Source organism: Mugil cephalus, chromosome 11 (assembly GCF_022458985.1).
Source record: "Mugil cephalus isolate CIBA_MC_2020 chromosome 11, CIBA_Mcephalus_1.1, whole genome shotgun sequence".
In the NCBI taxonomy this organism is placed as follows: domain Eukaryota; kingdom Metazoa; phylum Chordata; class Actinopteri; order Mugiliformes; family Mugilidae; genus Mugil; species Mugil cephalus.
The window spans coordinates 27,572,248-27,599,784 of NC_061780.1; the positions used below are offsets into that span (position 1 = coordinate 27,572,248).

Below are 27,537 nucleotides of genomic sequence, written 5' to 3' on the forward strand. Positions count from 1 at the left end.
AGTGAAATCTGTTGTTGTACCTACAAAAAAAAGTACTACAGCAGCAACAGGAAGAATTCATCAAACAGGAATAATATTGTATAACTGAGAAAAATGAAATATAAAGTTAAAGGTGATCTGATTGGCCCGGCAGGTCTTTGCTGGACCACAATTAGTTCCCACCAGAGAGACTCCAGATCAGAGTTCTGCAGCTGGGAGGGGGGGGGTCTGGGTTTTATTTTGAAGGATCCGTCCCAGATATTTAAAAGCATCCGTTTTATCTGAGCAGGAGGTCGGGATGTAAACAAAGCAAAAGCAGCAGGACGCTGGTTCCGTGAGCATCTGCATCTTCATCTTCAGCATCTTCATACTTTGCCAGTTGGTTCTGGTCGTGATCCTGTGATGTGGGCAGACACTGTCTGCAGCCCAGAGATGGCAGGAAACGCCACCATTAGACCAGTAAAAGCTCCCAGATGGAGTAGACACCACTTTTCTTTTGGCTTCTGGCAGGAACAGTTTGAATGTGTTCTCTGGGAAAAACTGGACAAATGTGAAGGAATTCTGTGGTTGGTTTGATTCATCTTCTGTAGACAAGATGTGTCAGTGTGTGGGAGGACGACTCTGTTCGTCTTTATTTATTTAATGACTGCACGGCAACGACGAGTCAGACGGTTGAGCCTGACCCTGATCTTGATCCTGATCCAGAGCTGCGCCCTGAACCTGTCTCCAACAGAAAGGATCTAAAAACTAAAAGCCAGAGGGATTTATTGTCTCTGCTGCAGAGAAGCGCAGAATGAATGAGGTTTCTGAATGGAGATCCAGGGAAACCAGGATGACCTTAATCAGCCATTACATTATGACCACCTTCCTGGGCTCTGAGGGTGTTCTGTACTGTCGGCATCAGATCCTTTGAGTCCAGCTTCATGCTGAGAGGTGGAGCCTCCATGGATCAGACTAGTTTGTCCAGGACCTCCCATAGAGACTGGACTGGATTTTTCATCAGCTCTGGTCAAAGTCAAAGTCTCTTTATTTGTTTCCCTTTGTCAAGGGCTGAGGGGTCTGCTGCACCGGCAACACACTCCAGCACATTCCACTCGTGAATCCAGAAATAGTAAAAAGAAACACACAATTACATAATAAATAAAAATCCATAATCAACTAGACCAGATAACAAGTTCATTCCACTCTCTCAGTGCAAATTCAGCATCACATCACATGACCTCAGCCTCTTTTCTGTCCGTACTGATCAGTCTGCTCATAAATGGTGATTAATGAGTGAATGGGTGTGTTTACATGGAGAAACTCACACATATTCAGAGACGGATCACAGTGAAAATTGTCTGCAGGTCTGAGGGTTGTTTTGACCACTGACAGTGGTCATAATGTTATGGGCGATGTTAGGAACAAATCTCCTCCTAAAACTGAACATCGGCGCAGGCTGATTCTCTGGAACTCTTTCCTCTTGTAAACTGTTCTTCATTCTGATCTGGACTCATGTTGGCCTCTGGTTGCCGTGACGCCGCTCCAGATGCTCAGCAGATTGTCGCTTTGTGTTGCAGGAAGGAAGAGAGGAAACCTGAGAGTCGATCCATCATGGACGGGAGGCGGCGTCTTCTGCTCTGCCTCATGGCGGCAGCATGTTTCTATGGCAACGCCGCTCAGAAGACAGGTGGGTGTGATTACGGCGCTCTGCCTGGACTTCCTGCATACCAGCACACAGACACATGATGGCATGTAGCTACACACACACAGCAACAAGTGTGTGGTGAGTTTTAAAGTCGATTGTCACCATAAACACCAGGAGCTCTGATACTAACCCTGCACAAGAATGATCACTGCTGAGCACACGGGTACTTTCATCAGTTTGATCACCAGAGCACTAAACGCCAACATCAGCGCCACCTGGCTGCAGAAAACATTCACCTTGATAGCGTCTCACGACTTTGTGTTACGTTAGGGTTCAGTTCCTGTGGAGAAATCTGGTTTGGCCCAGATTTTCCTGTAACGTGAGGGGTGTAAAGATCCAGTCTTAACTCTTCCCAGGTCCACAAACCAGATCTGGTAACTTCAGCACACATTTTAGAAGCATGTGGTTTTCATTGAGCCAATCAGAGAAGATCAAGGAGACATTGTCAGGTCTAATCAGGGTCTAATGTGGTCTACAAGGTCCCCCTCTGAACTGGTTTATTAGGAACCATGAAAAAGAACAAGTATCCTAATGTCGTCTAATGTGAATAGAAACAAGTATAAACTTTCATTTCATTTTGTTGATTTTATCCATTAAAATTAGAAATTTGAATTTGAATATATATATATATATATGTTTTATTTTATTTTTTGCATATGCTCCATCATAACAGTGTCTAACCTCCTGAGACCTGAGCTTTAGTTTGTTCTGCATTTTTAATTTCTCCAAGGTATTTGGGATCATCTTTGAACAGGAAGCTGTTTTTCGAAAAAGACATGTGGCCCCAAATGTGGACACAGGGATTATTTCACTTTCACTGACCCTTTTCTACCACTAGGTGGTGGACTTAAGTATCCACGCATGAGGACAGCAGGTCTAAGTAAAGCACAATAAAAATCTGCCACAAGCCTAAAACTTAACGTCCACATATGAGGACGCAGGATCTCAGATAGCTAGGGTTGAACTGTAGAAAGTAAGTGTCCTCTGTCCTCCGTCCACTCTAGTTTTTCCTTCCCACCAGTCAACAGGTACATTAGTGCCCCCTAGAGGACTGGAGTATGGATCAGTAGATTGACAGAGTTGAGATCTTATGAGGTGTTGGTTCAATGCTTCAACATCTGATCTTACTCCACCTTTAAGTTCCTGTGTCCATCTACTTGGTGTCAATAAATTGAAATGTGTCTCCATTAACTTGTCCCCAGCCAGAACTGGAGATCTGATCTCAGTTTGTGTGTAAATAAACAGCAGCGCCACCATGTGGTCAGTAGAATATTGTAGCAGCTGCTGTCTCTGATGGATCTCAGAACCAGGAACAGCCGGTTGTTGCAGCTGGAAAGACTCTCACATGTTAATTTCTTCATTTTGGAGACAAAGACTCAGATTAGACGTGAACCCTGGAAGCTTCCATCCTCAGAGTAAACAAACATCTCTGATGATCTCTGATCTCCACATTGCTGCATAGCATAGCTGTTGGTCTAATTTGTCCCAGACCACCTCCACATGTGGACAGAAACCAGATCAGTATAATGGATAACAGTTGTAATCAGATCACCCAGGAACAGATTTATACATTTAGTGGTGTCTCTTGTAGTCTGAGTCCAGCTTCAGTAAAAAGAGATTCTCCACTGAGGATGAACCATCTGAAGTGGCTCTGGATGATGGATGGATTTTGGTGGAGACTCAGACTGGATAATTCAGATTCAGTTCAACAATACTGTGACTAAATTAGAGAGCAAATATTTTGTTGTCTAAGTCTTAAGTTGTCTAAGTTGACGAGGCTTCTGTTTTTAATCCTCGAATGCTGCTCATTAACTTCTCATGTTGTTGTCAAGAGGATTTTAAGGAAAATATTTTCAATTATCAAGGTGAATCTGTGCAGCCATGTGTATGACTGAGAGTTCTGTAGGAGATGAGGTGTTGTTGAGTTAGTGGAGGAGGTGCTTCTTGTTCCTGAAGGTAAGCGCCGTCTCCTGCTAGATTCCTGCTCCTCTTCACAATCTGTGCACAACTTCACCACCAGCTGCTCGTTTCCTCCTCTGGCTTGCACACAACACAAGCGACACAGCACTTCTATGTGAATCAGGCTTCACAGACACTGTGGCTGGCCCGCTTTCTAAAACCAAGCTCTGCCCAACTAGTCGGCCTCCTCACCTCTCCTGATTTGGAAACCTTCCTCCTCAGTCTGCACCCAAGAGGCTGTGGCCGACATCGTCTTCTTGGTGGACGGGTCTTGGAGCATCGGCACCGAGAACTTCGAGCAGATTCGTCAGTTTCTGTACACGCTGGTCAACAGCTTCGATGTCGGCCCTGACTTCGTACGCATCGGCCTGGTCCAGTACGCCAACAAGCCACGCACCGAGTTCCACCTGAACACCCACCAGCACAAGGCTGCCATCCTCCAGTACATCAGCAAGTTGCCTTACATGGGGGGCGGCACCGAGACAGGTCAAGGTCTGGATTTCATGCTGAAAGAGCACTTTGTGGAGGACGCTGGGAGCCGGGCGAGCCAGGGCGTGCCGCAGATCGCCGTGGTCATCACCGATGGCAAATCCCAAGACAACGTGCATTCCCATGCCAACAGTCTGAAGAATAAAGGAATTGTTTTGTACGCAATCGGCATCAAAGACGCAGATGAAGATCAGCTGAAAGAGATTGCAAATGAGCCGTACAGCCAGCATGTGTACAGTGTATCAGACTTTGCAGCTCTGCAGGGAATCTCTCTGAACATTGTCCAGACATTGTGCACAACTGTCGAGGAAGCCAAACGGCAAATCCTGCAGCTGTCTCAAGGTAATGAGTCTCAGGGCTCAGAGTTTCTCTAGGTAAGATGATTCCATTACTACTCGTATCTAAGGATCGGTAGGAGAAATCATCACAGCTTTTTGTTCCCCATAAATCTGAAACCAATATCCTGCCAATGACATGTGAACGGCAGAGAAATCAGTAAAATGAAATTAAAGCTTTAAACAGTGGCTTCAGTTCAGGGGCTTTACCTCATAGACTCTCATGGTTTCTTCTTGGAGACAACCTCTAAATATCTTCAGATTCTGACTTTCTTCTTCCTCCTTTCCAGAATGTGCCAAAGCCACAGTGGCAGACATCGTCTTCCTGATCGACGGCTCCTCCAGCATCGGCATTGCTAACTTTCAGCAAGTTAGGTTGTTTCTGCGAAGCGTCGTCACGGGCCTTGACATCGGCCCTGACAAGGTTCGCATCGGCTTGGCTCAGTACAGCGACGAAACATACCAGGAGTTCCTGCTGAAGGACCACATGGACAAACAATCCCTGCTGGCAGAAGTGGACAAGCTTCCCTACCGAACGGGAGGCACACAAACCGGCAAGGCCATCGACTTCCTCCTGTCACAGTACTTCACAGAGGAGGCCGGGAGCAGAATCAGCCAACGAGTGCCTCAGATTGCCGTGGTCATCACAGACGGGGACTCCACGGATGACGTGACTTTACCCGCGCAGCGTCTGAGGCAGATAGGAGTCATGGTGTTCGGTATTGGGGTGGGCCAGGCCAACCTCAAGGAGCTCGAGTCCATTGCTAACCGACCACCGCAGCGCTTCCTGTTAACGATCGACACCTACGACGCTCTGCACAGGCTGACCGACGGTCTGCTGCAGACTGTATGCGTCTCCATGGAGGACCAGAGGCAAGGTAAGACGAGGCTCTGCTCAAGCATTTGTTCTATAAGAGCAACATAACATAATCCTGTACTTTGGCAGCTATGTAGACAAGTCCTCACGGTGTTGGTGAGAACGACGTACTCTAAATACATCCCTAAAGTTCACTTTATTCATGGTGGTGCTAAAAGAAGTTGACCAACACAAAGGAGCAAAGACGTCTGAGTAAACAGTTTCAGGATAAATGTTCTCAGAGGAAGAGGTAATAATTTGTAGAGGTTTGCATCACCAAGTTGAGTTATATTCTTGGGGAGGTGAAATATAGTCTAGCTTTCCAGTTATTTCTAGTTATTCTAGTTATTCCACTCTAGCTGGAATAACTTCATATTCCAGCTCTGAAATAATAACCAGATATTATTGTTTGTTTGTTTATTATTTGCACGCATAAAGAAAGAAATCATTACACATAGAAGAAAAGAAAAGGCAAGCTGTGCAAGATATGCTGTGTTGGATATTCATAAAGTCAAGAAAAGAAATTCACATCCCAAGTTTGTTTGTCTTTCCTCCTCAGAGAGAGGAGAAGGTGACAGAGCTGACCCTGTGCAGTATTTACAGATGCCTCCTCCAGCATTGGGTGTGCAGACAGTAGTGCAGTGATTAATGAAACGGCTGCTGGCCAAAATATGTAACTCTAACTGAAGTTGTTTGGATAAACAGGATAAAGAGCAATGGACTGGTTGTTGTTAAGTGTTTAGTTTTGGAATGTCAGATTTCCAGATATCAAATCATGGTACAAAATGGATCCAAATAAGGATTACAGTCTGAATGTTTTGGATTGGATTTGGATCTTTTGCAGGCTGTAGAATAACTAACCCACAGGTGTCAAACACAGGGCAGGTGGGTCAAATCTGGCAGCATGAATTTGGAAAGTGCAGAAATTTCACAGGAGACTGTAATTTATCAATGAAAAATAACGTCAGAGATCTGGACAGAACACAACACTGAGACCCAGGACGAGACAGATCAGAGGCCTGTATCACGAAGCAGGATCACAGACTTATGGAGGTAACTTCAGGGTTAACTCTGGGTTTCTGGTTTCATGAAGCTAGATTCATTCTTATGGAGCTACGTTACCATGGTAACTTACTCTGAACAGCTGACCTGCTTCAGGTCAGGATAACTTTCAGGATTTATCTGAATCTGATAAAAGGCTCCGCCCACCGGCCAATCAGCTGTTCAGGAAAGAATCACATGTCCTTTCACTGAAGACCTGATTGAGATCGGAGCCCAAATCACTAGAAGAGCGTTACGGCGTGAACGCATCTTCCAGGAGATAATCACACAAAGAAGAGGATGTTTTAGCTCAAACACAGCTCAGAATCAGGATCATTTCATTCAGGACAACAACCTGATGTATTGATGTGATGTAACAGCTTTATTGTTGCCCAGGTAACATGATAGAATGATGCTTTTATCTTTTTACTCCAGAGGGGTCACATCTGGGGGAATGACACTGATTCATCTCTGCTGCTCAGTGGTTGGGATTCATGGCTTCATTAAATCTAAACTAACTGAGCCTGACTGATGACTTACTGATGTGTAATTTACACATGAATTTAATCTGCAGTCCTTATGGCGTCTCTTTGATGCAGCCGTGGTGTTTTACTTTGGGAGATTTCAAGTGAGATTTACTTTTTCTTCTTCATATTTGAGTAGAATCAGTCTTTGCTCCTTTTTTCTGGTGGATCAGCCTCATGATTGTGATTGGTCTGCTGCCTTGGAACCCGCCCTTATTCGTGTACATTCACCAATTCACAACAAGACAAAGCTGGATTGAGCTAGCGAGTTGATAACCAGCGTGGTGATACTGCTTATTCAGATTGTCATTGTTGTGGGTAGGTTCAGCTGGATAAGTTGGAGTAAAACTGGATAAGTTGAGCTCACTTCGTGATACAGGCCTCAGGACTAGACAGACATGAATCCAGATTACACTGATTTTTATTAAAAAATTTCAGTTGTTTTTTGAAGGATAGTTTATTAAACATAAACATTCTTCTAATTTTCTAGTTTACCTCTCCACTAAAAATTACATTAAGGTTATTAGTTATTATTCTGTTGTGTTACTGGTCTGGTCCACTTGTGATCAAATAGGGAAAGTGGCCTGAAAACTACATGAATGAATTTGTCCCCCCTTCTCTAACCCAAAACTGCAGAAGTTGTTTTGCTCGTTGCTTCGACCATAACAGCAGAACCATTTTGTTTCTTTTCTCATAGCCTTGGCAGAAAGGTTTGCAGACATCTTCTTCCTGGTGGACAGCGGCATGAGCCAAACAGATTTCCAGCAGGTCAGGACCATCCTCACTCGACTCACCAACCAACTCAACATTGGAGCTTCGGCCTACCGTCTCGGCCTGGCCCAGTACGGCTCAGACACCAAAGTGGAGTTTCTTCTCAACGCGTACCAAACCAAAGTAGAAACCAGCAACGCCATCAAGCGTTTTCGCCAGCGTCGACTTCAAACTGGCGAGTTACGCAACCTGGGCAGCGCGTTGGTGTACGCCAGCGGCAACTTTTTCACGAGCGAGGCGGGAAGCCGGGCGGACCAAGGCTACCGACAGTACCTGGTCGTTGTCAGTGGAAAAGACTCCGATGATTCTGTCTTTAAGGCGTCACGTCTGATCAAGTCAGAAGGCATCAATGTGGTCGGAATAAGCTTCGGTGCATCAATGACTGAAATGCGTACTATCGCTACTGCACCATACGTTTATGACAACTCCCTCAACATAGTGCCTAAACTGAAGAGCATCGTTGAAATGGAGGAGCTGCAGACCGACCTAAGTGGAGGTAAGGGAGAGCGCTTCTTATTAAATGATAAATTTGATTTCATCTTTGTTTTTACACTACATAGAACCTTGTGTCAGGAGACTTGGAGGCGTCATTCATCGGCTTAATGTCCACGTCATAGTCCCTATTTTAAAATTCTCATGTTATAGTTCACCTGGAGTCACGGGATGGAGGTTGGGATGCTTCATTGATATCATACCCAACAGATTTTTTTGTCCCAGTGGTTCTGGTCAATTGTTTTGGTTCTTATTGTGTCATGAGGAGGTTTTTCAGAAGTCGGATCAGTAACATTCACTAAAATTCTGTCAAGTAGCAAAACTTGTGTTTGTTTGTTTTCCAGCAGAACAGGTGCAGATAGATAGCACCACCACCGTCTGTCAGTCACAAAGCAGATGTTGTTAAACACATTGGTACCTCAAAAATCACCCTTTCCTTCATCTTGAAAGGTATCTGAGTTTGGGTGTAATGGTCTTACTGACTTTATGATTCATTTACAGACTGCAAAGCTGCCAATGTGGCAGACATCGTGTTCATCGTCGATGAATCTGGAAGTATTGGAGTCACAAACTTCCAGCTGGTGCGTACGTTCCTGCACTCGATTGTGAGCGGCCTGCAGATCAGCCAGAAGCGTGTCCGAGTGGGCATCGTGATGTACAACACTCAGCCTACGGCACAGGTCTACCTCAACACCTTCACCAACAAGGATGAACTGCTCAAGTTCATCAAAATCCTGCCTTACCGCGGAGGTGGCACCAACACTGGAGCAGCCCTGAAGTTCGTCCGCGAGAGGGTTTTCATCAAGGACAAAGGAAGCAGGAAAGATAAGGGTGTCCAGCAGGTGGCGGTGGTGATCACGGATGGTGAATCCCAAGACAATGTGAGCCAGCCAGCAGCTGATCTCCGTCGCGCTGGCGTCACTGTTTACTCCGTGGGAGTCAAAGATGCCAACAAGGCTCAGCTGGAACAGATGGCGTCTTATCCTCACAAAAAGCATGTGTTCATCGTGGACAGCTTTGCAAAGCTGAAGTCTCTAGAGCAGAGCCTGCAGAAAACTCTTTGCCACAACATCATTCGCCAGGCAATCACGGTCAATACAAGGAGAACGGGCATCAAAGAAGGTCTGAAATGACTTTGAATTTATCTTAACATTAACAAATACTAATAGTCAGAGCTCTAAATATGTGTTCTTCTCCTTCCAGGCTGTGTACAAACCGATGAAGCAGACATCTTCTTCCTCATTGACCACTCAGGAAGCATTTACCCAGCTGACTTCTACGACATGAAGAAGTTTATCATTGAGTTTCTTCACACCTTCCGTATTGGGCCACAATACGTCCGCATGGGGGTGGCAAAATACGCGGATGATCCGAATCTAGAGTTCGATCTAACCACCTACTCTGACGAAGCGTCTGTGGAGAAAGCTGTGGAAGAAATTAAACAAATAGGAGGTGGAACGGAGACGGGGAAAGCGCTGGCATTCATGGGTCAACATTTTGATAGAGCCTTAGCCACTCGTGGTCACAAAGTCCCGGAGTACCTGGTGGTCATCACCGACGGAAAATCCTCCGATGAGGTCAAGGTTCCTGCAGCGCAGCTGAGGGCGCAGGGCGTCACCATCTACGCCATCGGGGTGAAAAACGCCGACATGGAGGAGCTGGGGGAAATTTCCGGTGATCCCAGGAAGACCTTCTTTGTCAATAACTTTGATGCCCTCAAGCCCATCAAAGACGACATCATCACAGACATCTGTTCCACAGACGGTGAGGAAATCTACACTGCAGTTAGGAACGCATGTCGACATTTTACAAGCATATTTTACAGGCTATGGTAAAGAATGTCCAAAAAAACAATCTGAAACAAAAACAGCTGCACTTGTAGTGTTTCTGTAAGTTTTCAGCATCACTGGGTGTACCAGTTTGGGGAACAGATGTGATAAAACTCTTTGTAAATGATGATTACGAGCATCGTCACTATTCTGCAGTGCCCCCTGCTGTGTGGAGGTAAACTAAACTAAACACTGAGTAATGACTTATTACAAGCTTATTACAAACCTGTTTCTATGAGTGCTCTTTTACAATCAAATATGACTTTGCAAAAAATAAAGCTGAAACATAGACATCTGGACTTTCTTGAAGACATTCCATCTATGTTATTGGTCTACTTTGCAGAAAGGAGTTGATGTTCCCTAGATCGGTAACTCCAGTTGTATTTACTTGCCAGATAAAACCACTTCATTAGCATCAATAATTAACATCCTGGATTAACTCCATTAAGGTCGTGAATACTAATGTGTCCGTTGCTCTGTCCACAGCCTGTAAAGACATTCCAGGAGACCTAATTTTCTTGATTGACAGCTCTGGGAGCATTTATCCACAAGACTACGATAAAATGAAAGCCTTCATGAAATCTGTCATCAGTAAGTCATTCGTGGGACAGAGCGAGGTTCACGTCGGCATCATGCAGTTCAGCACTGTCCAGAAGCTGGAGTTCCCCCTCAATAGATACTACAGCAAAGAGGAAATGTCCACAGCCATCGACAACATGCAGCAGATCGGCGGAGGCACCCACACGGGGGAGGCCATCACGGACGTGTCTCAGTATTTCGACCCAGCCAGAGGAGGGCGTCCCGACATGAGGCAGAGACTGGTGGTGATAACAGACGGTGAAGCCCAGGATGAAGTGAAAGGCCCCGCTGCAGCTCTGAGGGCCAAGGGAGTCATGATCTACGCCATCGGAGTGGTGGACGCCAACACCACCCAGCTGTTGGAGATCAGCGGGTCACCGGATAGGATGTACACAGAGAGGGACTTTGACGCCCTGAAGGACTTGGAGAGTCAGGTGGCCCTGGAGCTCTGCGATCCTGAGAGAGGTGAGAGGACACTGGGACTCAAAAACACTCGGAAACCAATGGCTCCTGCTCCCTTTAGTGCCCCTTCAGTAAAACCCCAAACCCTCATAACCCCCACCAAAAAAAGTAATCCATTTTGTTTATTTACAGAATAATATAAGTCCATTGGTGGAGTTGGGCGGCTCCTCATCCTGTCCTCCAAAATTGTCCTTAATGTTGTATTATAAGACCCTATCAGTATAAAGATAAACTACAACTACAAATCAGGTCTTTTTCCACGTATGGTTATACACCCAAGAGTTTAAGTTGATATTTCTCTGGGTCTAGGTACAAGTACAGTTTATACGTAAATATTGAATTTTTAATATTTACAAAAGGAACGTAACAACCTTCTGGGCTAATGGCTGATATGGCCAGCAAGCTAACATAGTTATACTACTACTGCTATTATTATTATTATTTTCATCATTATTATTATTGTTGTTGTTGTCAGATGTAGTAGCTTGGGCTGGTTGCTCGTCTTCATGGGTGAACATGATGACAATTCTCTCCTTTGACGCTGAGACGATTAAAGTTTCATGTTCATCTTTCTTATTTTATTTCCAACCAGATTGTAAGAAGACAGAAAAGGCCGACATTATTTTCCTGGTCGACGGCTCCACAAGCATTACCCTGCCCAAGTTCAGGAGCATGCAGAAATTCATGGAGTCGATGGTGAACCAAACCACGGTCGGCAAAGACCTGACTCGCTTCGGAGTCATCCTCTACTCCACCAACCCCAAGTCCGTCTTCACCCTGAATCAGTATTCCTCCAGAAACGAGGTCGCCAGAGCAATAGCGGCGCTGAAGTCGCCGTACGGAGACACCTACACCGGCAGGGCTTTGGCATACTCGTTGCAGTTCTTCGGCGACACATACGGGGGCCGGGCGGCACTGCAGGTGCCCCAGATTCTCATGGTGATCACGGATGGAGACGCTACTGACCGAAATGACCTGGTTGAGCCGTCACTGAAGCTGAGAGACAAGGGGATCAGCGTCTTCAGTATCGGAGTGGAAGGAGCCAACAAGACACAGCTAGAGATCATGGCAGGTCACGACAAATCCAAAGTTTTCTACGTCGATAATTTTGATGCCCTTGAAACGCTCTACAAGAACATCAGTCTCACCCTCTGCAACTCCACCCAGCCAGGTAAGAGCTGACACTTAACCGTATAAACTCAAAATTTTTCTCAGTTTTCTTCCAGTCGCACTATTGCCCCAGAAATGAGCAGTTGAATTCTTCTACTCCTGCAGACACACACTGGAGTTAATTTATTTAAGAATCATAAATGTAATAAATCTCCTCTCTTCTTCAGTTTGTGAAAAGCAGAAGGCTGACCTGGTGTTCCTCATCGATCAGTCCGGCAGCATCTCCCGGGATGACTACTCCATCATGAAGACATTCACCACAGAACTGATCAGAAGCTTTAAAGTCAGTGAGGACTTGGTGCGGATTGGAGTGGCACAGTTCAGCAGCGATTTCCAGCAAGAATTATACCTCAACCAGTTGTACACCGAGGAGGCTGTCTCTGAGCACATCCTGAAAATGCGGCAGCTCGGCGGAGGAACGAACATCGGCCTAGCCCTGGACTCCATCATGGGGCACTTTGAGGCGTCACATGGCAGCCGCCGATCTGCTGGCATCTCCCAGAATCTGGTACTGATCACGGATGGCGAGTCCCAAGACGACGTTGAAGATGCCGCCGACCGTCTCAGAGCTCTGGGAATTGAGATTTTCGCCATTGGCATCGGAGATGTGCACGATCTGGAGCTGCTGCAGATCACCGGCACCCCGGAGAGGCTGTTCACCGTGCAGAACTTCAACAGCTTGGATCAGATCAAGAAAAAGGTGGTGAACACCATCTGCAAATCCAAACCTCCCAGAGATCCGAGCGGTGAGCTGAAGTGTTCGGTGCTGCCTCTCTGTTTGTTCATCTCCCACTCTGTCACGAAGCTAAAGACTCTTTCCTCTTTGCAGAATGCAGCATTGACATCGCCATGGGTTTTGACATTTCTCGGAGATCTGCAGCTGCTGGTGAGATGCTGGTGAGTGGCCACACTAAGCTGCAGACCTTCCTGCCAGAGATCGCACGTTACGTCTCCTCGGTGCAAGGGTTGTGCTGCGTGGGGCCAGCGCCCATCAAGACCAGCATAGGCTACCGCGTGGTGACCGAAGATGGACGCTTGCTGTACGACTTCAACTTCGAGGAGCACAGCGAGGAGGTGGTGAGGAAGGTCATGACTTCAAACCTGGCGCAGCCCACCTACTTCAACTCTGCTCTGCTGAAATCCTTCAGGGACAAGTTCAAGACCGAGTCCAGAGCCGGAGTGAAGGTGAGTCTGCAATAAACATTTATCATTTTGATCTTTGTCATCATTCTGGACAGTTCCTGCAAGAAAAGGCAAAAAAGGGTCCAGAGGACGCGTTGGTCATTAGGATTTGATTTCAGCTGTTTGTCTTATCACTGAGCTTTCTTATAAACTGTCTCCATAGATGTCGTTTTCTGTTTAGGTGAGAAAATGAAGCAGCTTGAAGCAGCTTGTCAGACAGCTAGTTAATCTTGGAAAGAGGTTTCAGGAAGTTTCTGTTTGTGACTGAGTCAAATAATGAAGTCAGAATCATTACTCTACATTTTCATGTGGTTGTTGAAGCGCTGGGTCTCATTACACCAACCCACCACTGCCAAACCACCGGCCCATCTCCAGCCCACCAGGATTAAACAAACCGTTTATCCTGAAGATTAATCCTGAACTTGAAACGAGCCAAAGTATGATCTCTTATTTACAGTTTACAGTTACAGTTTGGAGGTTAGAGTCTAAAGAGCGATAGCGTCACGGAGCTAAATCCTAGATGACGAAGGTGTAGGGGACATTCCCTGATCCTCATTTATTAGAACATGTTGGTTCAGACTCATCTTTTCGTACTCGTCTTTCCTCATCCTTCAGGTGCTGGTGATCTTCTCAGACGGACTCGACGAAGATGTCATGAGGCTGGAGTACGAGTCGGAGCAGCTGCGACAGTCTGGTAACACCTCGTCTTCTGAAGGTCCAGTTCAACCTTTTAACCAAGGACTTTAAAGTAAATCCGTTATGGTTGTGTTTGTCCAGGCGTCAGCGCTCTGCTCGTCGTGGCCCTGGAGGGCGTTCGAAACACTGCCCAGCTGCAGATGGTGGAGTTCGGCCGAGGGTTCGGATACAAGCTTCCTCTGAGCATCGGCATGCCGAGCGTCGGCAGCACCATCCTCAAACAGATCGTAAATAAGTCTGATTAATACATTTTCATGAACAGGAGGGCTGTGGCTGAGCTTCAGTGACCATGAGTCCACTCGTCTTTCTTTAATGTTCTATCATGACCTGGTACTTTGGGAGTTGAACCATTTCACAGTGTTAGCTCGGCTGCAGCTTGGTCCCAGTTTAGCCTCCGTCAGAGCAACTTTTCCCCGTCTGTGTTTGAGTAGAAGAGAGAATGAACACTGAGGTTTTCCTGTCCCGACATGTCAGAGCCTCAGGTGAAGAGTCGACTGGAGAAAATGTTCTAATTATTCACGGTGTTAAAGAAACAACCGCTGGCAACAGAAGAAATACCAAAGACTCCAGAGAACGTCTGCTGTTCTGGTCTAGAACCCGTCACAGGTCTGGATGTTAAAGACCCCCCCTCCCTCCCTTTCTTTCTGCAGGACACGGTGTCGGACAGGGAGTGCTGCAACGTCACGTGCAAATGTTCAGGACATGAAGGCGTCCGTGGGTCCAGGGGCCCCCCAGGGTCAAAGGTGACTGCAATTCACATGCTTTTAAACTATAAAACTTTAAACGTGAAGTCAGGAAGGTTCTATTACAAGGCGAGGGGAAGGAGTGAGATCAGAGGTTTGTTCTGCTTAAACTGAGAATGTGGTACTCTCATTATTACCCCACCCCCACCCCATTAGATACACTAGAGAACTCGTTCCAATCTAAATAACTCACCTGGATGATGATATGATGATGATTATGTTTGTGGTAAAGTTGTTAAACTGGATTAATTGGCCACTTTATTAGGTACACTAGGGAATTTGTTTCTAATCTAAATAATAAATTATCAGAAACTTAATTATTAATGAATCTGCAAATATGACAATTTTAAGTTTTGGTTCAAGTTTGTGTTTCTGCAGCAGCTGATGTTTAAAGTTGTGTGTTTTTGTGAACAGGGCGTTTCTGGACAGAAGGGTTTCCCCGGCTTCCCTGGGGAGGAGGGAGTCGCTGTGAGTACTTCATCCCTTCATTCACACATTCATGATAAATCATTGAAAGATGCATTTAATTCAAAGTGACTCCAGTGGAAGTCGTCCTCAGATAAACCAGCAACTAAAGACACACACACACGCACAGTACAAGTAATAATAATACTAATAACTGATAATAGTGATAATGCTATAGGTAATGATAATAAAAATAATAAATGGTAATTATTATAATGTACTAGTATATATAGTATACCATTATAATAATACTAACAATGGAAATAATAATAATAATAATGATAATGATTTAATAGTAATTTAATATGTATAGTTTACATAATAATATATACAATAACAGTAATAATAGAAATAATACAATAAAAAATAAAATATATGAAAAATAATTATTGATGATGATTAATAGCAACACGAATGGCAATAACAGTGATGATTATTAAATAATAATTTAATTCCAATTATTATTTAAGAATTATTTAAGAATAATAATAATTAATGGAGGACTGTCTCTGTTGTGTTTCAGGGGGACCGTGGAAGTCCTGGACCCAGTGGATCTCAGGGTATCCAGGGTTGTCCTGGAATCAGAGGACAGAAGGTAGAGACGACGATGATGATGATGATGATGATGATGATGATGAAGATGATTATGATGAAGATGATGATGATGATGATGTGTTTTGTGTCTGCAGGGATACCGAGGTATCCGTGGAAACAGGGTGAGTGAGTCTAGAATTAAATGACTTGACATGTGAAGAACGTTTGGACGGAGTCTGATCAGAGGACGTGTCTCTACAGGGAGAGGACGGAGAGGACGGGCTGAACGGGGTCGACGGAGAACAGGTACAAGACATCTTATTATTATTATTATTATTATTATTATTATAGGTGGAGGGATGAGGGATCTAGAAATATGTATTTCCGTTTTAACAAAGTGTTTTCACCTTGATACTAGACGTAGTCTGGTGTAGCTCCTAGCTGAGCCTAGAGGAGTCCGGTCTGAGGAGTGACTTGGAACAACCTGGAGGGAAACTCTGAGAAAACATCAGGGTTCTAGTTTCATTTTCTTAGAATTCGTCCACTAGGAGCAGGTCTTTGCTCTGAGAATCTTTAGGAACATGGTCTCTGGTTCCAGTCAGAACCTCCAGGTTAAGGTTCTGTTGTTGTGGTTAAGAACCTCCCGGTGGCGACTGGATGAGTCATGTGATCAGGGCGCCAGCGAAGATTAAATGTAGGAATGACTTGTTAGAAGATAAACTGATGACGAAGCCAGATAGCTTCCAGAAATCCTGAAGGTTTGACTCCTCCTCCTCCTCCTCCTATCGGCCTGTTTTCTTTTTCATTAAGGAGGAAATGAGTGTTGTGTTCAGGAAACCCGCTGATTGCAGGAATTCTCTCTGGTTCTGTGTTTGCAGGGAGTGACGGGTCCAGACGGAGGTCGAGGAGAAAGAGGCCACGCTGGAAACCCGGTAAAACGTCCTTAAGGTTCAACAGTAAATGAATGGATTGAACTCGTGTGTCATGTGACCAGTGGCTCGGTGGAATTCCCCTTTAGCTTCAGAGGGTTTGACCTCTGACCTCTGACCCACCTGTCGTCCTCAGGGTATCCCAGGTATCAGGGGGGAGGCGGGGCCTAAAGGACAGCGAGGACTGAGAGGAGATCCGGTGAGTTACTCTTCTCCTTTCTCCTTCCTCTTCTTCCTATCTTTATTATTTACTTACATCTTCATCTCTTTTTCTTCTTTGTCGTCTTCCTCCTCTTCTGCTTCCGTCTCTTTTTCTTTTCCTCCTTCTCATCAATCTGAGTTTAATCCCACATGTTCCTCTGATCCTGGTCTCAGAGATAATGAAGTGTAAACATGTAGAGACGCAGCAGCCACAAGAAGAATCCACATCATAACAGATCCATCATCTGAGGAGGACAGAAATATGAACGACTGTGTTCTGAATTACCTCCCAGAGGAAGGAGAAAGAATAAAGAAAGCAGCTGAGCCTCAGTCATAACTCATTCATTTCACTTTATACCTGGAAACACTGACAAAAGGAAAATCCTCATGAATATTATTGACTTGAAGTGTTTCAGGGAAGATTTAAAGATGTTAAAGATGTTTCTTCTTCAGTCTCAATATTTCATCAAATCCAAAAACAGCCTGATCTAGCTTTTATCATCTCCTGGGTCCTTTAGAGTCTGTCCTCATGATTCTACCTCAGCTATGAACCACATGGAGACTGGACTCATAGAATCTGAACCCTGTGCTTTAACCTGCAGGTTTAGAGAAGACTGAGAGTGGAAACTCCTTTTCCACGGTTTAAAACTCATCATCAGATTATTTTCTTCTTCTTCTTCTTCTTCCCATCCATCGTCTCTGACGTCTCTGATAAACATGTGCAGCAGATGTGGAGGCTCCACTGACCGGCTGTGTTCTGTGTGACAGGGTCAAGCCGGCGCTGATAACACCACACCAGGACCCAAGGGAGACGCTGGAAACCCCGGTCCACCGGTGAGAGTCACCACAGACTGAGCATGGGTTTATATCCATGAAGGTTAAACCAGCTATGACCACTCAACATTAGTATGATACTAATTTATATAGACACAGTTACCCACAATCCTCTCTGCTCCACTCCACCGTACTGGAGCTAACCAGCTAGCCTCAGCTAGAGATAAACTTTGAGTTTCTCAATCATCATTTTCTCAGCATTTCTCAGTTTCAATATTTCATCAAATCCAAAAATAACTGACAATAAAAGCAGGAAACAAACAACAAAAGACACCAAGGCCCTCATCTTAGACAAAAGTAAAAGGCCTTTAATAAATTATGAGTAAGACGTGGTTAAAAAGTAAACATCTGACACATTCACTTCGGGAAGTGGTTTGACTCTAAAGAAGATCTGATAAAACATGTGAATGTGGTAGCAGGGCTGGTCCATTAAAAACACAGAACACAGAGTTTACAGGATATGATGCAGTTCGTGGTCTTCCTTCAGACCAAAGCGCCGCGTTGGCCTTGAATGAAAAATCTCCAAACTCTCTTAGATTGAGTTCAGTCTGTTCTCTTCCTGGGTGGTTTGAGCTGTATGATCCATGTATGATCTCTCTGAGACGACAGCCTTGATATCTTTGTTGTTTGTTTGATTTGTTTTTCCCTGTTTTTTCCCCCTGAGCCAAAGAGCGCCACCTTCAGTAATTTAGTTCTTAGTTCCAGGCAGCGCTGCTACTTCTCTGACTTCTTATGACAACAAATGGACCTAATCTAGTTTTTATCATCCTCTGGGTCCTTTAGAGTCTGTCCAATGATTCTACATCAGCTATGAACCACATGGAGACTGGACTCATAGAATCTGAACCTTTAGTCTCCATCTAGTGGTCTAATGGTGCTACTACAGATAACAGACAAGATGCAGCCAGTAATGAATGAGTAGTATTTTGGAGCTAGATTCTCTTTCTAAGCGGTAAAGAGCCGCCCTAACAGCACCCTGGGGCTAAAGAGGTGGGAAAGGTGAAACCCAGGTGCGAAAGTGGGCCCATAAATAAGATGAGAAGAAGGTTAAATGTTGAATTTAACACAGTTCTCTTTTACCTTATGTGGTTGGAGCTGAGTCTAAACTTGTCTGAATCCTCAGGGCATACCAGGAGACGACGGCCGGCCGGGGGAAAGCGGAATCTTTGGAAACCCGGTGAGATCTGACGTTTTTTATTTCTTAGTATTGGCAGGTCTGTCTCACAGAGAGTAGCTGGAAGACACTTTCAAATTTCTGCTCCACTCACACGAACCTCTGTGAGTCCTCAGGTCATCTGGTTGTGACCTTTAATAAAACCCAGAGATAATAAATCCTACAGAGATTCATCCTTTCATCACTGCGGTTTATCGTAAGGACCTGGGGGCTGCACAGACTGGTTGACTGACTGGCTGACTGACTGGGTGACTGGCTGACTGACTGGCTGGCTGACTGGCTGACTGGAGGGTTGGTTGGGGTTAGTTGGTTGACTAGTTTAATGGTTGGTTGACTGGTTTAATGGTTGGTTGGTTGGATGTTTTCTGAAGTGTAGTCTGTGAGTCTGTTCATGTTCCTGATCAGATGTTTGTCTCCCGTCCAGGGTCCAAATGGAAGGAGAGGACCTCCTGGTGAGACGGTAAGAGATGACATGTCCCTCTCCAGGTTCTTCACTGAAGCCTGAACCTGTTTTAAACTGGGTCTCTCTGCAGGGAGCCTCAGGAGCACCTGGAGCTCCAGGACTAGAAGGCGTGGCCGGGGCCTCGGGTCCACAGGTGAGACAACCAGACGAGGAGAGGACATTCAAACCAAGGACCTTCCTCTTCTGATCCAGTCGCTTTGTCTCCACAGGGTCCCAGAGGCGTCAGAGGTCAACCAGGACCCAGAGGAATCCCTGGACTCCCCGGACCTCAGGTCAGATAAAAGAACGCACTGACCAGCCACAACATTATGACCACTGGTCATCTGGTCCCTTTAGCCCTTTAACGTCCTTCTGAATCGGTTTCCTCATTGTTTTTTCTGTCGTTGTCACGTTTGACGCCTTCATTGTCGTCCGTCATAAATCCTCCAGACGACATCACCAACATCTGGGTCACGTTTAAATGTTCTCTGCAGATTAAACCGTGTTTCCTCCGTGTGTCTTCATCAGCTCTGAGCTCGTTAAAGAATTAAATGAATCACCAGGGAGTCTTTCCAAATCACGTAAATAAAATGTCACCCATAAAAGTGTCGAGCGTTTGGCTTCTCCAGAGGAAACGAACTGAACCGATTACAGACGTCAGAGAATCTGATCCATATTTAATTTATTCTACAAAATCTTCAGCATTAACGTATTTTTTCTTTATCCGAGAGAAAGGCTCTGTGGACGTCCTGAGGAATGTAGCTGTGTCTTTTAAGCTCCAAATGCTTCAGATTCTTCTGACCTTAAAAGAATTGGAGGATGAATCCTTCAGGAGCTTTTTACTTCGTCCAGAAACATTTTACATTTAACATTGAACTCTTCCAATGTCTTTGTCTATCACAGCGTGATTTAAATTTTCATAAATCAGACGCTGAGAGCAGTAAAAGTCTTGGAGGCTGGATGAATGTAGTCAGAGTTTATCTGTGGCTCATGAAAATGTGACGGATTGAACATCATCCAGGAAACGTCCAGTTAAAGCTCATGTCCTGATGGGGATAAACGTTTTGATAACTTAGTAGTAGTTCTGCTTTGACGTGTTCAGGGAAACGTTCAGAACCTTCTTAGGGGTGACATGTTCAGGGACACGGGTTCATAACCTTTAAGGACCTTACGTACAGTGATGATGCAGGGGGTCATGCATGTCAAGTCCAGAGGATTATGGGATATCGATGTTTCCTTCTGCAGGGAGGAGCAGGAGCAGCTGGACCTCAAGGATCAGCCGGACGTCGCGGGGCCAACGGACAGAAGGTGAGAGACCTAATCACATTTTTAGAACCTGACCCTGGACCTGGACCTGAACCTGGTTAGATGAACTCTTGTTTTCATTGAAGGGCCAACCAGGAGACCCAGGAGATAAAGGAGTTCCAGGACCAGAGGGGCCCAGAGGAATGCCGGTGAGGTCCTGGCGGTAACCATGGTAACCGCTACTGCTCACCTCCTAATTACTGAACCCCAGCTAGATCCATGAGGACACCGTGATGGAGACCTGGAGACATCTAGGTCGTCCTCTGAGACTGTGGTCAGGACTGGAGGAGGACATGGAGGAGGAGGAGATACTCCTCTTCACCTCCATCTTCTCTCCTTTGTCATTTTCTTCTTCTACACCCTCTCCTCCTCCTTCTCAGTTTCTTTTCTGGTAGGCATGATGGTCCTTGTGTCTGATCTCCATGGTAACGGTCTCTGTTCTGTCTGTCCTGTGTCTCAGGGTGAGGACGGCAGGGACGGTTATGGACCTGCGGGACCTGCAGGAGCAAAGGTAGACGGGTGTTTCAAAGGCTTAAACCCATGAAATGATCAGTTCTAGTGTTGACAAAGTCTCCATCTCTGTCTCTGTCTCAGGGAGATCCTGGTTTCCCTGGTTACCCCGGTCTGATGGTGAGTCCGTCCACGGGTCAGGGACTATTTCCAGCGGCGGATGAAGGGGCGGTGTACATTAAAGTGATTTATTATCCACACTCTGGAGGTTTTATTTATCCAGCTCCACGCTCTGTTTGTCTCCTCTTGTCCAGGGTGAAGAGGGGTTGATGGGACCTAAAGGAAATCCAGGACGGAAAGGGAACCGAGGACGAGGGGTGAGCTGAGACTTTTTACTTTTACTGACGATCAATTGAATTCAGAGCTGATTCTGATTCTGATTTCAGGGGAACTCGGGCCTGTCGGGGGAGTCGGGAATCTCCGGAGACCCGGGTTATCCAGGACACAGGGTGAGCTTCATCATCATCATCTTCTTCAAACATGTTTACTGTGTCAATCTGATGAATCTGAAGAGTCACCTTTGGTTTTATTGAAGGACAAGACAGAATCTTGAGTTTTAAATCATTTTAACTTTAGAACAGATTCATGTTCTTCTTTAGGATCGGACAAATTCATTAATTCCTTCGATTCATCAACATTAACATCAGCCAATGTGAGAGAGGCCTTTAGCTGCTTAGAAGTTCCCCTGGGTTCCTCTGGTTCCTCTCCCACTATGATGGAGTGATGTTTGTTGGTGGACCACTCCTGTGGAGGGGAACAGTCGTCTTCAATCTGTCTGACTCTCTGTGGATTATTTGTGGCTTCCAGACTCTTTAGAGATGGTTGTGGAACCTTTTCCAGCCTGATGAGCAACAACAACTCTTTTTCTGAGCTCCTCACAAAGCTCCTTTGATCATCACACACTTCAACACAAACACGAGACAAATCCCTGATTCATAGAAACTAAACCAGGACCTGAGTCTGATCATTGATGGAAACACGTCTGGACTCATGGACTCTGGTTGAATCCTCTCTGATATGTGATATTGGTTCATTTTAGTCTCATATTTGTGTTCCATGTGTTGAATTGGGTTCATGAGTCTTTGGATGTTTATTTTTGACAAAAACAGAAAATGATCCTGTGAGAATGATTTCATTGACTGATTCATTTGACTGTAAATATTGATGAGACAAAGACTAAATATTAATCGTCTGTTCTCAGGGGTCCAGGGGTCCTCCTGGAGTCCGAGGGCTGACCGTAAGTCCACCTTTAAAATTTAAAGCATGGAGATAAATGTCTAAACTTGTTCTTACGTTGTTTTATCATCTGTCTGGTCTCAGGAGTGTCAGCTGATCACCTACATCAGAGACAACTGTGGTGAGTGTTTATTTATGACACTGGTCTACGTCTCTAGTGATTCTCATCCTCTCTAAGTGTCTCTAATTGTCCCTAATTGTTGTCTTCACTTCCAGCTTGCTCTGCTGGTGAGTATCTCAGTCTATCAGTCAGGTTAGTGGTGAGTAGTCCAACGGTCCAGGAACCAGCTTTTCCCTCCAGCGATGATCCTGGTCGTCCACATTTTTAAAGAGTCTGCAGGAAGTGAAGTGCCCTCTTTCTCCTCCGGTGGTTTCAGATCGCTCTGCATGTCCGGCCTTCCCCACCGAGTTGGTCTTTGGCCTGGACATGTCTGAGGACGTGACACCGGTCATCTTCGAGAGGCAGCGTTCGGCCCTCCTGTCCCTGCTGGAGGACATCAGCATCGCTGAGAGCAACTGTCCGACGGGGGCCCGGGTCGCCGTGGTGGGGTACAACACCTACACCAAGTACCTGATCCGCTTCCAGGACTACCGCCGCAAGGACCAGCTGATCGAAGCTGTGAAGAATATCGCCCTGGAGAGGACGTCCAACAGGAGGCATCTGGGCGCCGCCATGCGCTTTGTGGGTCAGCACGTCTTCAAAAGAGTCCGATCCGGAGTGATGATGCGGAAGGTGGCCGTCTTCTTCTCTGACGGACCCACACAGGAAGTGGATGACGTCGTCACCGCCGTGATGGAGTACCGTGGTCTGAACATTGTCCCGGCCGTCATCTCTCTGAGGAACGCTCCTAATGTCAGACGAGCGATGGAGGTACGTTGGACTCACGGTGCCTGAAGTACGACGCTAACGCTGTCAACGATTGATTCTAGACGTGAATCTGACGTGTCTTCTCAGGTCGATGACTCGGGGAGGTCCATGTTCGTGGTGCTGGGTCGGCAGCAGAACCAGGACCAGGAGCTGAGGAGGGTCAAGAACTGTGCCATCTGTTACGGTAACGCTACACTGACAAGTCTGGCTATCTGTTTTCAGGGCGCACTCACACTACCGATCGTGTCGTGTGGAAGCACATTTTCCCCCTAAAGTCCAGATTCTATGGCTGGTGTGAGTGCAGGTCCCTGGCACCGTCCCTGGTACGGTACAGGTGGAAGAGCTGTGCTCTGGTCACAGTAAACGTGGTCACGAATACACACACGCACTGTTAAGTGCATGAAACGTAAGCATGACATATAAAGTAAGTGACCATCCCTCCATCACAACAACAATGGCAGTGACGAGGGGTTCACGTTGGTCAGAGGAAGAATTGGAGAGTTTGGTTCAGATTTGTGCAGATTTCCGTCAACAGCAGAATGAGCAGCAAATCTGACCACGACATTGTGATATTGCACCTGAGAAAATGTTGCACAAAGCATAAATCTGAAAGTTATTTTAACTCCTCCGAGTTCAGGAGGAGGGAACAAAGGTCCTTCTCTGGGTCTTAGAGGCCGGATAACAGAACCCAAGACCAGATGGCAACTGTTCAAATGCTGGACCAGAGCGTGTGTTGAGTCACTAAGGATTCAATGAGCCAGGCCTCTGGTCGGTGCAATAATCTTAGAGCACACCTCCACAGAGCTGTAAGGGGTTCCTGGGTCACTGGGTTTATCTGTTTTTAATAGTAAAACCAGGACATGTCGACTCTGTCTTCAGACCCGTGCCGGCGCTCAGAGGAGTGTTCCTTCATCCAGGATGAGCAGAGGCCTCAGGAGGTGGAGGTGGACCTGGCCCTGGTGGCGGACAGCTCCAGGGAGGTGCAGGCTGACGAGTACGCCGGCGTCCAGCAGCTGCTGGGCTCCGTGGTGGAGCAGCTGGCCGTGAGCCCTCAGCCCCGCCGAGCCGGCAGCCAGGCCCGAGTGGCCCTAGTCCAGCAGAGCGGCGGCCAGACCCAGGCCGAGTTCAACCTGCAGACCTACCAGAACCAGAAACAGATGAAGACCTACCTGACCCAGACCATGAGGCAGCAGGGCGGCTCCTCGCTGCTGGGTCAGACCCTGGACTACACCCTGAAGGAGGTGCTGCTGCAGGCCAGCCAGCCCCGCAGGAGGAGGGCTGTGCTGACCGTGGTGAGCACCCAGACGGCCTGGGAAGACCGGGCCAAGCTGCACTACGTCTCCCAGAAGGCCAAGTGTAGGGGGTGGCGCTGTTCGTGGTGGCGCTGGGCAATCGCTACAACCGGACCCAGGTGGAGGAGCTGGCCAGTCTGCCGGTAGCACAGCACCTGGTCCACGTCAGCAGACTGAAGGAGGAGGAGCAGGGCTACGTCCAGCGCTTCTTCAGAGCCTTCCTCTCCACCCTCAACAGTAAGACCCTCACAATCCAGGATCCAGTCCAGCTGTGGTGTTTACAGCAGAAAGAACGGGAGATAGATCTGGTTCCAGAGCTGGATGTGTTCTCATTGATCATTTAAGATTAAAAGTGTAGGATACAAAAGACAAATGGTATCCAGTTCAATGAAAGGTGTCCAGAAAGTACAACAGATTAAACAGGGTTTGAGTTGCACAGTTTGTCAGATATTGTACAGATGGACCAGGTGTAACGGGGCGACAAAGTTGTTCACTATAGGTGTATTAATACATTTTTAACATGTTTATAAGGTTTTGATCAGAGAAAAGAGGAAGGATTCATTCCAGGAACTGAATTTATGGACAGTTCTAGCTAAATGCTAATCCATCATCCACTCTACTGGGCACTTTTTAAATATGTCTCAGTAAAAGGAAGGCGGTCGCTAACTTGTAACCATGTGACCTATAAAGTTCTTAGATGAGACCAATTTACCTTCATAGTTAGCTGTAGCCAGTTCTGGTCGCTAATGCTAACTGAGTTCGTATTCCTAAAAATACTGAGAATCCTTTTCTACTACTACTTTTCTTAGAATCTTTCCACCAGGAGCAACTCTTCCCTCTAAGAATCTTTAGGAATATGACACTTCTTACCCAGTCACAAGTCCAGTATTCAAATAACATCTTCTTGTCCCGTTAACTTTCCTCATAGGTTTCATGTTTTCAGATTTTAGCTGCAGCTCATCACCGTCTGTGTGTTTGTGATCATTTCAGAGGGAATGAACTCGTATCCTCCTCCTGCTTTTAAAGCAACATGTGACAACCTGAGTGGACAAGATGGAGGACAGACGTTCACCTTGAGGTAACTCAGACCATACGTTTCTCTCTAAGCAAAGATCAACAAAAGCGCCTGGACTCTGGAGGTGATGTTGACTCTGCTTCACGTCCAGTCAGGGAACAGCAGACCCGGGCGAGTTCGAGACGTTTCAGGAGCAGACGGGAGGAGGACAGACTCAGGTCGATCAGCTGGACGTCATCGACACTCTGACCCGCGGAGACACACAGATATTTGTCTCCGACGCCAACGGTAGACGACACACAGTCTGAGATAGTGTTAGCCATTTAATTAGCCTAAACAAGATAATGCTACCCATTTATTAGCCGAAATAAGCTAACGTTAGCCATTTAATTAGCCTAAATAAGATAGTGTTAGCCATTTAATTAGTCTAAACAAGATAATGCTAGACATTAATTAGCCTGAATAAGCTAATCGTAGCCATTTAATTAGCCTAAATAAGCTAATGTTAGCAATTTAATTAGCCTAAATAAGATAATGTTATCCATTTATTAGCTGAAATAAGCTAATCGTAGCCATTTAATTAGCCTAAATAAGATAGAGTTAGCCATTTAATTAGCCTAAACAAGATAATGCTACCCATTTATTAGCCGAAATAAGCTAACGTTAGCCATTTAATTAGCCTAAATAAGATAGTGTTAGCCATTTAATTAGCCTAAACAAGATAATGCTATCCATTTATTAGCCTATGCATTGTAACGCTAGCCGGAGAAAGAGACAGGATATGATCTTAATGAGGTACTATGGGCCTGATTTACTAAAGGTTTGCAAAATGACGTGCGCAGTCCATTTAGCTTGTTTGGCTAATTAATATGCTGATAATATTGGGTGGAGAAGATGCAAATATGTTACTTAGTGCATGCGGTGTGATTCACCAAAGCTGGAACTGTTTGTTGTGCCTATATTTAGTCTCAACTGGCTCATCGGTGTCATAAATGGCTGTTATGTTCTTGTTGTGAGGAGGCGTAGACACAACGAGAGGAGAGAGAACCGATCTATCGCATATCTCCTGTCCAGCAAAGCCACTTTGGAGTCTCGTGTTTTCTTTGAGTTATTTACTGAGTTTTTTTCGGAGCCATTATTTCCTTTCTTCGTCTTCTTGTGTCTTCCCGTCTTTTCTTAGTTTTCCTCTCAGCATTGCCTCCCATGATGCCTTTCTCCTGGTGATATTCAGCACTAACACAATTCCACCGCTTCAAATTTCATTTTGCCCTTTTTCTTCAGTCTGCTCTCCCATTCTCTCTGGTAACATCCTCATTTAAACATGACCTGTTGCTAATGACGCATGCAGCCTTAGTACATCACCAACAGCTACACCGCGCTGTGTCAGGCTGCACACGCCATTTTCTATTTGGGATCTTAGTAAACCAGGCCCTATGCAAAACATTTCATTCGTCTAAACAAGCTAATAACCTGAAGAAGCGTTGTTCATTTAGCTCCTCCCCCCCGTAGACGTTGTGCATGCTTAGTGTTCGTCATTAACACGTTTGTGTTCAGACTGCATGTGACATGTTGGTGTGTAGTAAATGTGTGTGTTCTGCTTTCAGACCGGTGTCAGCTGGACGCTGATATCGGCGTCCTGTGTAAGGACGAATATGTCCAGGTTTGGTACTTTGACTCACTCGTCGGTGCATGTTCTGCCTTCTGGTTTGGCGGCTGTGGCGGAAACGCCAACCGCTTTAAGTCAGAACAGGAATGTTTCCGGACGTGTGGCGTTCAGAGTAAGTCCTGACTCAACGTCTCTGTGGACATTAACCTCCTTAACACCTCTGCTGTCTGTCGTCCTTTAACCCGTTACAGGGCTTTCATTGAAATACTTCCCAAATTTCAACCCTAGAGTTTTATCCTAGGACAGAATTAGACGGTTTTTAATTTTCCTGA

The 27,537-nt window shown here is 45.8% G+C and overlaps 1 protein-coding gene across 1 annotated transcript in view; it reads left to right on the plus strand.

Annotated features, from left to right (window-relative positions):
* Nucleotides 1–27,537, plus strand: part of LOC125017096 (collagen alpha-6(VI) chain-like) — a 40,263-nt gene that overhangs the window by 11,654 nt on the left and 1,072 nt on the right. The window contains 40 exon segments of the mRNA XM_047599963.1: nt 1,539–1,648; nt 3,848–4,456; nt 4,740–5,327; nt 7,568–8,137; nt 8,635–9,255; nt 9,337–9,897; nt 10,449–11,006; nt 11,596–12,174; nt 12,341–12,919; nt 13,003–13,358; nt 13,971–14,049; nt 14,133–14,278; nt 14,702–14,794; nt 15,209–15,262; nt 15,783–15,854; nt 15,949–15,975; nt 16,055–16,099; nt 16,672–16,725; nt 16,859–16,921; nt 17,692–17,757; nt 18,881–18,934; nt 19,356–19,391; nt 19,465–19,527; nt 19,604–19,666; nt 20,619–20,681; nt 20,765–20,827; nt 21,139–21,189; nt 21,273–21,308; nt 21,443–21,505; nt 21,575–21,637; nt 22,390–22,425; nt 22,509–22,545; nt 22,641–22,652; nt 22,802–23,295; nt 23,380–23,476; nt 24,172–24,648; nt 24,651–24,821; nt 25,575–25,662; nt 25,751–25,887; nt 27,204–27,377. Of these exon segments, the coding sequence (XP_047455919.1) occupies nt 1,573–1,648; nt 3,848–4,456; nt 4,740–5,327; nt 7,568–8,137; nt 8,635–9,255; nt 9,337–9,897; nt 10,449–11,006; nt 11,596–12,174; nt 12,341–12,919; nt 13,003–13,358; nt 13,971–14,049; nt 14,133–14,278; nt 14,702–14,794; nt 15,209–15,262; nt 15,783–15,854; nt 15,949–15,975; nt 16,055–16,099; nt 16,672–16,725; nt 16,859–16,921; nt 17,692–17,757; nt 18,881–18,934; nt 19,356–19,391; nt 19,465–19,527; nt 19,604–19,666; nt 20,619–20,681; nt 20,765–20,827; nt 21,139–21,189; nt 21,273–21,308; nt 21,443–21,505; nt 21,575–21,637; nt 22,390–22,425; nt 22,509–22,545; nt 22,641–22,652; nt 22,802–23,295; nt 23,380–23,476; nt 24,172–24,648; nt 24,651–24,821; nt 25,575–25,662; nt 25,751–25,887; nt 27,204–27,377 (8,074 nt within the window). The 5' untranslated portion in view covers nt 1,539–1,572.